The following is a 9,720-nucleotide window of genomic DNA, read 5'->3' as shown; positions in this document are numbered from 1 at the left end:
CACTCGGACAACATCATCATCATCATCACCACCACCGCCATCATCATCACCACCATCACCATCATCATCACCACCATCAACAAGGTGGGGCACGCACTCAGACAACACCACCACCATCATCATCATCGCCATCATCGTCATTATCGTCATCATCATCATCATCATCACCATCACCATCATCATCACCACCATCATCATCATCACCACCACCACCATCAACAAGGTGGGGCACACACTCGAACACCACCATCATCACCATCGTCATCACCACCACCATCACCATCACCACCGCCATCACCACCATCACCACCACCATCACCACCATCACCACCGCCGCCACCATCACTGCCACCACCACCGCCATTACCGCCATCACCGCCACCATCATCACCATCACCACTGCCATCGCCACCACCGCCACCATCGCCATCACCGCCACCACCACCATCATCATCATCACCGCCGCCATCACCATCACCACCATCACCACCGCCATCACCACCGCCATCACCATCACCACCATCATCACCACCACCATCACCACCGCCATCACCATCACCACCATCATCACCACCACCACAATGGGAATGTTTTTTTGTCCCCCCGTGTCTCCCCCCGTGTCTTGTTGTTGTTGTTGTTGTTGCAACGTTGGGAACCCGTGTTGTCCCTCTGCTGGACATCTGTGAGATATGAAAGAGCTTCATAGCTCTTCAGATTCCTCCTGCTGCTGCTGCTGCTGCTGCTGCTACTGCTGCTGCTACTTCTGCTGCTGCTGCTGCTGCTACTGCTGCTGCTGCTACTGCTGCTGCTACTTCTGCTGCTGCTACTACTGCTGCTACTCCTGATGCTGCTGCTGCTGCTGCTGCTGCTACTCCTGATGCTGCTGCTGCTGTTGCTGATGCTGCTGCTGCTACTACTACTGCTCCTGCTGATGCTGCTGCTGCTGCTGCTACTTCTGCTGCTGCTGCTGCTACTACTACTCCTGATGCTGCTGCTGCTGTTGCTGATGCTGCTGCTGCTGCTGCTACTGCTCCTGCTGATGCTGCTGCTGCTGCTGCTGCTACTGCTGCTGCTACTGCTGCTGCTGCTGCTGCTACTGCTGCTGCTACTACTACTCCTGATGCTACTGCTGTTGCTGATGCTGCTGATGCTGCTGCTGCTGCTGCTGCTACTGCTGCTGCTACTACTACTCCTGATGCTACTGCTGCTGTTGCTGATGCTGCTGCTACTACTGCTCCTGCTGATGCTGCTGCTGCTGCTGCTGCTACTTCTGCTGCTGCTGCTGCTACTACTACTCCTGATGCTGCTGCTGCTGTTGCTGATGCTGCTGCTGCTACTGCTACTGCTCCTGCTGATGCTGCTGCTGCTGCTGCTACTTCTGCTGCTGCTGCTGCTACTACTACTCCTGATGCTGCTGCTGCTGTTGCTGATGCTGCTGCTGCTGCTGCTACTGCTCCTGCTGATGCTGCTGCTGCTACTACTGCTGCTGCTGCTGCTGCTGCTACTGCTGCTGCTACTGCTGCTGCTGCTGCTGCTACTGCTGCTGCTACTACTACTCCTGATGCTACTGCTGCTGTTGCTGATGCTGCTGCTGCTGCTGCTACTGCTCCTGATGCTGCTGCTGCTACTGCTCCTGATGCTGCTGCTGATGCTGCTGATGCTGCTGCTGATGCTGCTGATGCTGCTGCTGATGCTGCTGCTGCTGATGCTGCTGCTGTCTAAATCCTCTGACTGTGATTCTGATCGCTGTCCTCAGATGCCGACAGGAGAGATCAAAGTGGACGACGCCAAAGTCTCCCCGCCAAAGAGGTCGGAGATGAAGGTAACGTGGGTGGGTGGGTGGGTGAGTGGGTGGGTGGGTGGGTGGGTGAGTGGGTGGGTGGGTGAGTGAGTGGGTGGGTGAGTGAGTGGGTGGGTGGGTGGGTGAGTGGGTGAGTGAGTGGGTGGGTGGATGGGTGAGTGGGTGGGTGGGTGGGTGGGTGGGTGGGTGGGTGAGTGGGTGGGTGGGTGAGTGGGTGGGTGGGTGGGTGGGTGAGTGGGTGGGTGAGTGGGTGAGTGAGTGGGTGAGTGGGTGAGTGGGTGGGTGGGTGGGTGAGTGGGTGGGTGGGTGGGTGAGTGGGTGGGTGAGTGGGTGGGTGAGTGGGTGGGTGGGTGGGTGAGTGGGTGAGTGGGTGAGTGGGTGGGTGGGTGAGTGAGTGGGTGGGTGGGTGGGTGGGTGGGTGAGTGGGTGGGTGGGTGGGTGGGTGAGTGGGTGGGTGGGTGGGTGAGTGGGTGGGTGGGTGGGTGGGTGAGTGGGTGGGTGAGTGAGTGGGTGGGTGGGTGGGTGAGTGAGTGGGTGAGTGGGTGGGTGGGTGGGTGGGTGGGTGGGTGGGTGAGTGGGTGGGTGGGTGGGTGGGTGAGTGGGTGGGTGAGTGGGTGGGTGGGTGGGTGGGTGAGTGGGTGAGTGGGTGGGTGGGTGGGTGAGTGGGTGAGTGAGTGGGTGGGTGGGTGAGTGGGTGGGTGGGTGAGTGAGTGGGTGAGTGGGTGGGGTGGGTGGGTGAGTGAGTGGGTGGGTGGGTGAGTGGGTGGGTGGGTGGGTGGGTGGGTGAGTGGGTGGGTGGGTGAGTGGGTGGGTGGGTGAGTGGGTGGGTGAGTGGGTGAGTGAGTGGGTGAGTGAGTGGGTGAGTGGGTGGGTGAGTGGGTGAGTGGGTGGGTGGGTGAGTGGGTGGGTGGGTGGGTGGGTGGGTGAGTGGGTGGGTGAGTGAGTGAGTGAGTGGGGTGGGTGGGTGGGTGGGTGAGTGGGTGGGTGAGTGGGTGGGTGGGTGAGTGGGTGGGTGGGTGGGTGGGTGAGTGGGTGGGTGGGTGGGTGGGTGGGTGGGTGAGTGGGTGGGTGGGTGGTTGAGTGGGTGGATGGGTGAGTGGGTGGGTGAGTGGGTGGGTGGGTGGGTGGGTGAGTGGGTGGGTGAGTGGGTGGGAGAGTGGGTGAGTGGGTTGGTGGGTGAGTGTGTGGGTGGGTGAGTGGGTGGGTGAGTGGGTGAGTGGGTGGGTGGGTGGGTGAGTGGGTGGGGTGGGAGAGTGGGTGGGTGAGTGGGTGGTGTGGTGGGTGGGTGAGTGAGTGGGTGGGTGGGTGAGTGGGTGGGTGGGTGGGTGAGTGGGTGGGTGGGGTGGGGTGAGTGGGTGGGTGGGAGAGTGGGTGGGTGGGTGAGTGGGTGGGTGGGTGTGTGGGTGGGTGGGAGAGTGGGTGGGTGGGTGGGTGGGTGGGTTGGTGGGTGTGTGGTGGGTGGGTGGGGAGTGGGTGGGTGAGTGGGTTGGTGTGTGGGTGGGTGAGTGAGTGGGTGAGTGGGTGGGTGAGTGGGTGGGTGGATGAGTGGGTGGGTGGGTGGGTGGGTGGGTGAGTGGGTGGGTGGGTGGGTGAGTGGGTGGGTGGGTGGGTGAGTGGGTGGGTGGGTGGGTGGTGGGGTGGGTGGGTGGGTGGTGTGAGTGGGTGGGTGGTGGGAGTGGGTGGGTGGGTGGTGGGGTGGGTGGGTGGGTGGGGTGTGTGGGTGGGTGGGTGGGTGGGTGAGTGGGTGGAGTGGGTGGGTGAGTGGGTGGGTGGGTGGGTGGTGTGTGGGGGTGAGTGGGTGGGTGGGTGGGGGTGGGTGGGTGGGGGTGTGGTGGGTGGGTGGGTGGGTGGGTGGGGAGTGGGTGGGTGGGAGGTGGGTTGGTGTGTGGGTGGGTGGGTGAGTGGGTGAGTGGGTGGGTGGTGGGTGGGGTGGGTGGTGGGTGGGTGGGGTGGGTGGGTGGTGTGTGGGTGGTGGTGTGGGTGGGTGGGGGGGTGGGTGAGTGAGTGTGTGGGTGGGTGGGTGAGTGGGGTGGGTGGGTGGTGGGTGGGTGGTTGGGTGAGTGGGTGGGTTGGGTGGGTGGGTGGAGTGGGTGGGTGAGTGGGTGGGTGGGTGGGTGAGTGGGTGGGTGAGTGGGTGGGTGGGTGAGTGGGTGGGTGGGTGAGTGGGTGGGTGGGTGGGTGAGTGGGTGGGGTGAGTGGGTGGGTGGGTGGGTTGGTGGGAGAGTGGGTGAGTGAGTGGGTGGTGTGAATGGGTGGGTGGGTGGGTAGGGGGTGGGTGGGTGTGTGAGTGGGTGGGTGGTGGGTGGGTGGGTGGGTGAGTGGTGTGTGGGTGGGTGGGTGAGTGGGTGGGTGGGTGGGTGGGTGGGTGGGTGGGTGAGTGGGTGGGTGGGTGGGTGGGTGGGTGAGTGGGTGAGTGGGTGGGTGGGTGAGTGAGTGTGTGGGTGGGTGGGTGAGTGGTTGGGTGGGTGGGTGGGTGGGTGAGTGGGTGGGTGGGTGGGTGGGTGGGTGGGTGGGTGAGTGGGTGGGTGGGTGGGTGAGTGAGTGTGTGGGTGGGTGGGTGAGTGGGTGGGCGGGTGGTTGAGTGGGTGGGCGGGGTGAGCGGGTGGGTGAGTGGGCGGGCGGGTGGGTGGGTGAGTGGGCGAGTGGGTGAGTGAGTGAGTGAGTGGGCGGGTGGGTGGGTGGGTGAGTGGGTGGGTGGGTGAGTGGGTGGGTGGGTGAGTGAGTGTGTGGGTGGGTGGGTGGGTGGGTGAGTGGGTGGGTGGGTGAGTGGGTGGGTGGGTGAGTGTGTGGGTGGGTGGGTGGGTGGGTGAGTGGGTGGGCGGGTGGGTGAGTGGGTGGGCGGGTGGGTGAGTGGGTGGGCGGGTGAGTGAGTGTGTGGGCGGGTGGGTGAGTGGGTGGGCGGGTGGGTGAGTGGTGTGGGCGGGTGGGTGAGTGGGTGGGCGGGTGGGTGAGTGGGTGGGCGGGTGGGTGAGTGGGTGGGCGGGTGGGTGGGTGAGTGGGCGGGTGGGTGAGTGAGTGTGTCGGTGGGTGGGTGAGTGGGTGTGTGGGTGGGTGGGTGAGTGGGTGGGTGGGTGGGTGAGTGAGTGAGTGGGTGGGTGGGTGAGTGGGTGGGTGGGTGGGTGGGTGAGTGGGTGGGTGGGTGGGTGGGTGGGTGGGTGGGTGAGTGGGTGGGTGGGTGAGTGGGTGGGTGGGTGGGTGAGTGGGTGGGTGGGTGGGTGAGTGGGTGGGTGGGTGGGTGAGTGGGTGGGTGGGTTGGTGGGTGGGTGAGTGGGTGGGTGGGTGAGTGGGTGGGTGGGTGGGTGGGTGAGTGGGTGGGTGAGTGGGTGGGTGGGGTGGGTGGGTGAGTGGGTGGGTGGGTGAGTGAGTGGGTGGCTGAGTGGGTGAGTGGGTGGGTGAGTGGGTGAGTGGGTGGGTGAGTGGGTGGGTGAGTGGGTGAGTGGGTGGGTGAGTGGGTGGGTGGGTGAGTGGGTGAGTGGGTGAGTGGGTGGGTGAGTGGGTGAGTGGGTGGGTGGGTGGGTGGGTGAGTGGGTGGGTGGGTGGGTGAGTGGGTGAGTGGGTGGGTGGGTGAGTGGGTGAGTGAGTGGGTGAGTGGGTGGGTGGGTGAGTGGGTGGGTGGGTGGGTGAGTGGGTGAGTGGGGTGGGTGGGTGGGTGAGTGGGTGGGTGGGTGGGTGAGTGGGTGAGTGGGTGGGTGGGTGAGTGGGTGGGTGAGTGGGTGGGTGAGTGGGTGGGTGAGTGGGTGAGTGGGTGGGTGGGTGAGTGGGTGGGTGGGTGGGTGGGTGAGTGGGTGGGTGAGTGGGTGGGTGAGTGGGTGAGTGGGTGAGTGGGTGGGTGGGTGAGGTGAGTGTGTGGGTGGGTGGGTGAGTGGTTGGGTGGGTGGGTGGGTGAGTGGGTGGGTGGGTGGGTGGGTGGGTGGGTGAGTGGGTGGGTGGGTGGGTGAGTGGGTGGGTGGGTGGGTGAGTGGGTGGGTGGGTGGGTGAGTGGGTGGGTGGGTGGGTGAGTGAGTGTGGGCGGGTGGGTGAGTGGGTGGGCGGGTGGTTGAGTGGGGTGGGCGGGTGAGCGGGTGGGTGAGTGGGCGGGCGGGTGGGTGGGTGAGTGGGCGAGTGAGTGAGTGAGTGAGTGGGCGGGTGGTGGGTGGGTGAGTGTGGGTGGGTGGGTGAGTGGGTGGGTGGGTGGGTGAGTGAGTGGTGTGGGTGGGTGGGTGGGTGGGTGAGTGGGTGGGTGGGTGAGTGGGTGGGTGGGTGAGTGTGTGGGTGGGTGGGTGGGTGGGTGAGTGGGTGGGCGGGTGGGTGAGTGGGTGGGCGGGTGGGTGAGTGGGTGGGCGGGTGAGTGAGTGTGTGGGCGGGTGGGTGGGTGGGTGGGCGGGTGGGTGGGTGGTGTGGGCGGGTGGGTGGGTGGGTGGGCGGGTGGGTGGGTGGTGGGTGGGCGGGTGGGTGGGTGGGTGGGCGGGTGGGTGGGTGAGTGGGTGGGTGGGTGAGTGAGTGTGTCGGTGGGTGGGTGAGTGGGTGTGTGGGTGGGTGGGTGAGTGGGTGGGTGGGTGGGTGAGTGAGTGGGTGGGTGGGTGGGTGAGTGGGTGGGTGGGTGGGTGGGTGGGTGGGTGAGTGGGTGGGTGGGGTGGGTGGGTGAGTGGGTGGGTGGGTGAGTGGGTGGGTGGGTGGGTGGTGGGTGGTGGGTGGGTGAGTGGGTGGGTGGGTGGGTGAGTGGGTGGGTGGGTGGGTGAGTGGGTGAGTGGGTGGTGGTGAGTGGGTGGGTGGGTGAGTGGGTGGGTGGGTGGGTGAGTGGGTGGGTGGGTGGGTGAGTGGGTGGGTGGGTGAGTGAGTGGGTGGCTGAGTGGGTGAGTGGGTGGTGGAGTGGGTGAGTGGGTGGGTGAGTGGGTGGGTGAGTGGGTGGGTGAGTGGGTGAGTGGGTGAGTGGGTGGGTGGGTGAGTGGGTGAGTGGGTGAGTGGGTGGTGGTGGGTGGGTGGTGGGTGAGTGGGTGGGTGGGTGGGTGGGTGGGTGGTGGGTGGGTGAGTGGGTGGGTGGGTGAGTGGGTGAGTGGTGGGTGAGTGAGTGGGTGGTGAGTGGGTGAGTGGGTGGGTGGGTGAGTGGGTGGGTGGGTGGGTGGGTGGGTGAGTGGGTGGGTGGGTGGGTGGGTGGGTGAGTGGGTGGGTGAGTGGGTGGGTGGGTGAGTGGGTGGGTGAGTGGGTGGGTGAGTGGGTGGGGTGAGTGGGTGGGTGAGTGGGTGAGTGGGTGGGTGGGTGAGTGGGTGGGTGGGTGAGTGTGTGGGTGGGTGGGTGGGTGGGTGAGTGGGTGGGTGAGTGGGTGGGTGAGTGGGTGAGTGGGTGAGTGGGTGAGTGGGTGGGTGGGTGAGTGAGTGGGTTGGTGGGTGGGTGGGTGAGTGGGTGGGGTGGGTGGGTGAGTGAGTGGGTGGGTGGGTGAGTGGGTGTGTGAGTGGGTGGGTGAGTGGGTTGGGTGAGGTGGGTGGGTGGGTGAGTGGGTGAGTGGGTGTGTGGGTGGGTGAGTGGGTGGGTGAGTGGGTGGGTGGGTTGGTGTGTGGGTGAGTGGGTGAGTGGGTGGGTGGGTGAGTGGTGGGTGGGTGGGTGGGGTGGGTGGTGGGTGGGTGGGGTGGGTGGTGGGGTGTGTGGGTGGGTGGGTGGGTGGGTGGGTGGGTGGGTGGGTGGGGGTGGGTGGTGGGTGGGGGGTGGGGGAGTGGGTGGGGTGGGGGGGTGGGTGGGGGGTGTGTGGGTGGGTGGGTGAGTGGGTGGGGGGGTGGGTGGGTGGGTGGGTGGGTGGGGGGTGAGTGGGTGGGTGGGTGAGTGGGTGGGTGGGGTGGTGGGTGGGTGGGGTGGGTGGGAGGTGGGTGGGGTGTGGTGGGTGGGTGGGTGGGTGGGTGAGTGGGTGGGGTGGGGTTGGTGGGTGGGGTGGTGTGTGGGTGGGTGGTGGTGGGTGGGGTGGGTGGGGGTGGGTGGGTGGGTGTGGTGGGTGGGTGAGTGGGGTGGGTGGTGGGTGGGTGGGGTTGGTGGGTGGGGTGGGTGTGGTGGGTGGGTGAGTGGTGGGTGGGTGGGTGGGAGTGGTGGGGTGGGTGAGTGGGGTGGGTTGGTGGGTGGGGTTGGTGTGTGGGTGGGGTGGGTGGGTGGGTGGGTGGGGTGGGTGGGTGGGGTGGTGTGTGGGTGGGTGGGTGAGTGGTGTGGGTGGTGGGTGGGTGGGTGGGTGTGTGGGTGGGGGTGAGTGGGTGGGTGAGTGGGTGGGTGTGTGGGTGGGTGGGGTGGGTGGGTGGGTGTGTGGGTGGGTGGGTGGGTGGTGGGTGAGTGGGGGGTGGTGGGTGAGTGGGTGTGTGGTGGGTGGGTGGTGTGTGGGTGAGTGGGTGTGTGAGTGGGTGGGTGGGTGGGTGGTGGGGTGGGTGAGTGGGTGGGTGAGTGGGTGGGGTGGGTTGGTGTGTGGGTGGGTGAGTGGGTGAGTGGGTGGGTGGGTGGGGTGAGTGGGTGGGTGGGGTGGGTGAGTGGGTGAGTGGGTGGGTGGTGGGTGGGTGTGAGTGGGTGGGTGGGGTGGTGGGTGGGTGAGTGGGTGAGTGGGTGGGTGGGTGGGTGAGTGGGTGGGAGTAGGTGGGTGGGTGGGTGAGTGGGTGAGTGGGTGAGTGGGTGGGTGGTGGGTGAGTGGGTGAGTGAGTGGGTGAGTGGGTGGGGTGGGTGGGTGGGTGGTGGGTGGGTGTGTGGGGTGGGTGGGTGGGTGAGTGGGTGGGGTGGGTGGTGGTGAGTGGGTGGGTGGGTGGGTGGGTGAGTGGGTGGGTGAGTGGGTGGGTGAGTGGGTGGGTGGTGAGTGGGTGAGTGGGTGGGTGGGTGAGTGGGTGGGTGAGTGGGTGGGTGGGTGAGTGGGTGAGTGGGTGAGTGGGTGGGTGAGGTGGGTGGGTGGGTTGGTGAGTGGGTGAGTGGGTGAGTGGGTGGGTGGGTGGGTGAGTGGGTGGGCGGGTGGGTGAGTGGGTGGGCGGGTGGGTGAGTGGGTGGGGGGTGGGTGAGTGGGTGGGTGGGTGAGTGGGTGGGTGGGTGGGTGGGTGAGTGGTGTGGGGTGGGTGGGTGAGTGGGTGGGTGGGTGGGTGGGTGGGAGAGTGGGTGGGTGGGAGAGTGGGTGGGTGGGTGAGTGGAGTGTGTCGGTGGGTGGGAGAGTGTGTGGGGTGGGTGGGTGAGTGGGTGGGTGGGTGAGTGGGTGGGTGGGTGAGTGGGTGGGTGGGTGGTGGGTGGGTGGGTGGGTGAGTGGGTGGGTGGGTGAGTGGGTGGGTGGGTTGGTGGGAGAGTGGGGTGAGTGGGTGGGTGAGTGGGTGGGTGGGTGAGTGGGTGGGGTGGGTGGGGTGAGTGGGTGGGTGAGTGGGTGGGTGGGTGAGTGGGTGGGTGAGTGGGTGGGTGGGTGGGTGAGTGGGGTGGGTGGGTTGGTGAGTGGGTGGGTGAGTGGGTGGGTGAGTGGGTGAGTGGGTGGGTGAGTGGGTGAGTGGGTGGGTGAGTGGGTGAGTGGGTGAGTGGGTGGGTGGGTGAGTGGGGTGAGTGGGTGGGTGAGTGGGTGAGTGGGTGGGTGGGTGGGTGAGTGGGTGGGTGGGTGGGTGAGTGGGTGAGTGGGTGGGTGAGTGGGTGAGTGAGTGGGTGGGTGGGTGGGTGAGTGGGTGGGTGAGTGGGTGGGTGGGTGGGTGAGTGGGTGGGTGGGTGAGTGGGTGGGTGAGTGGGTGGGTAAGTGGGTGGGTGAGTGGGTGGGTGAGTGGGGGTGGGTGAGTGGGTGGGTGAGTGGGGTGGGTGGGTGGGTGGGTGAGTGGGTGTGGGTGGGTGAGTGGGTGGGTGGGTGGGTGGGTGAGTGGGTGAGTGGGTGGGTGAGTGGGTGGGTGGGTGGGTGGTGGGTGGGTGGGTGAGTGGGTGGGTGGGTGGGTGGGTGAGTGGGTGGGTGGGGGGTGGGTGGGTGGTGG

General features: G+C 66.4%; 1 protein-coding gene across 1 annotated transcript in view; it reads left to right on the top strand.

The window, feature by feature from the left end:
- The window catches only part of NDUFS2 (NADH:ubiquinone oxidoreductase core subunit S2), a gene marked incomplete at its 3' end in the record, with an annotated part of 30,828 nt that extends 29,006 nt beyond the window's left edge, over positions 1 to 1,822 (top strand). The window contains exon 11 of the mRNA XM_078884996.1: positions 1,757 to 1,822. Coding sequence (XP_078741122.1) covers positions 1,757 to 1,822 — 66 coding nt within the window. The remainder of the gene's footprint in view (positions 1 to 1,756) is intronic.
- Positions 1,823 to 9,720: the final 7,898 nt, after the last annotated feature.

The sequence above is a fragment of the Lampetra fluviatilis genome, unplaced genomic scaffold (assembly GCF_964198595.1).
Source record: "Lampetra fluviatilis unplaced genomic scaffold, kcLamFluv1.1 SCAFFOLD_599, whole genome shotgun sequence".
Classification (NCBI taxonomy): Eukaryota; Metazoa; Chordata; class Hyperoartia; order Petromyzontiformes; family Petromyzontidae; genus Lampetra; species Lampetra fluviatilis.
The sequence above is the reverse complement of the archived record's forward strand: the minus strand, read 5'-3'. Positions and strand labels throughout refer to the sequence as shown.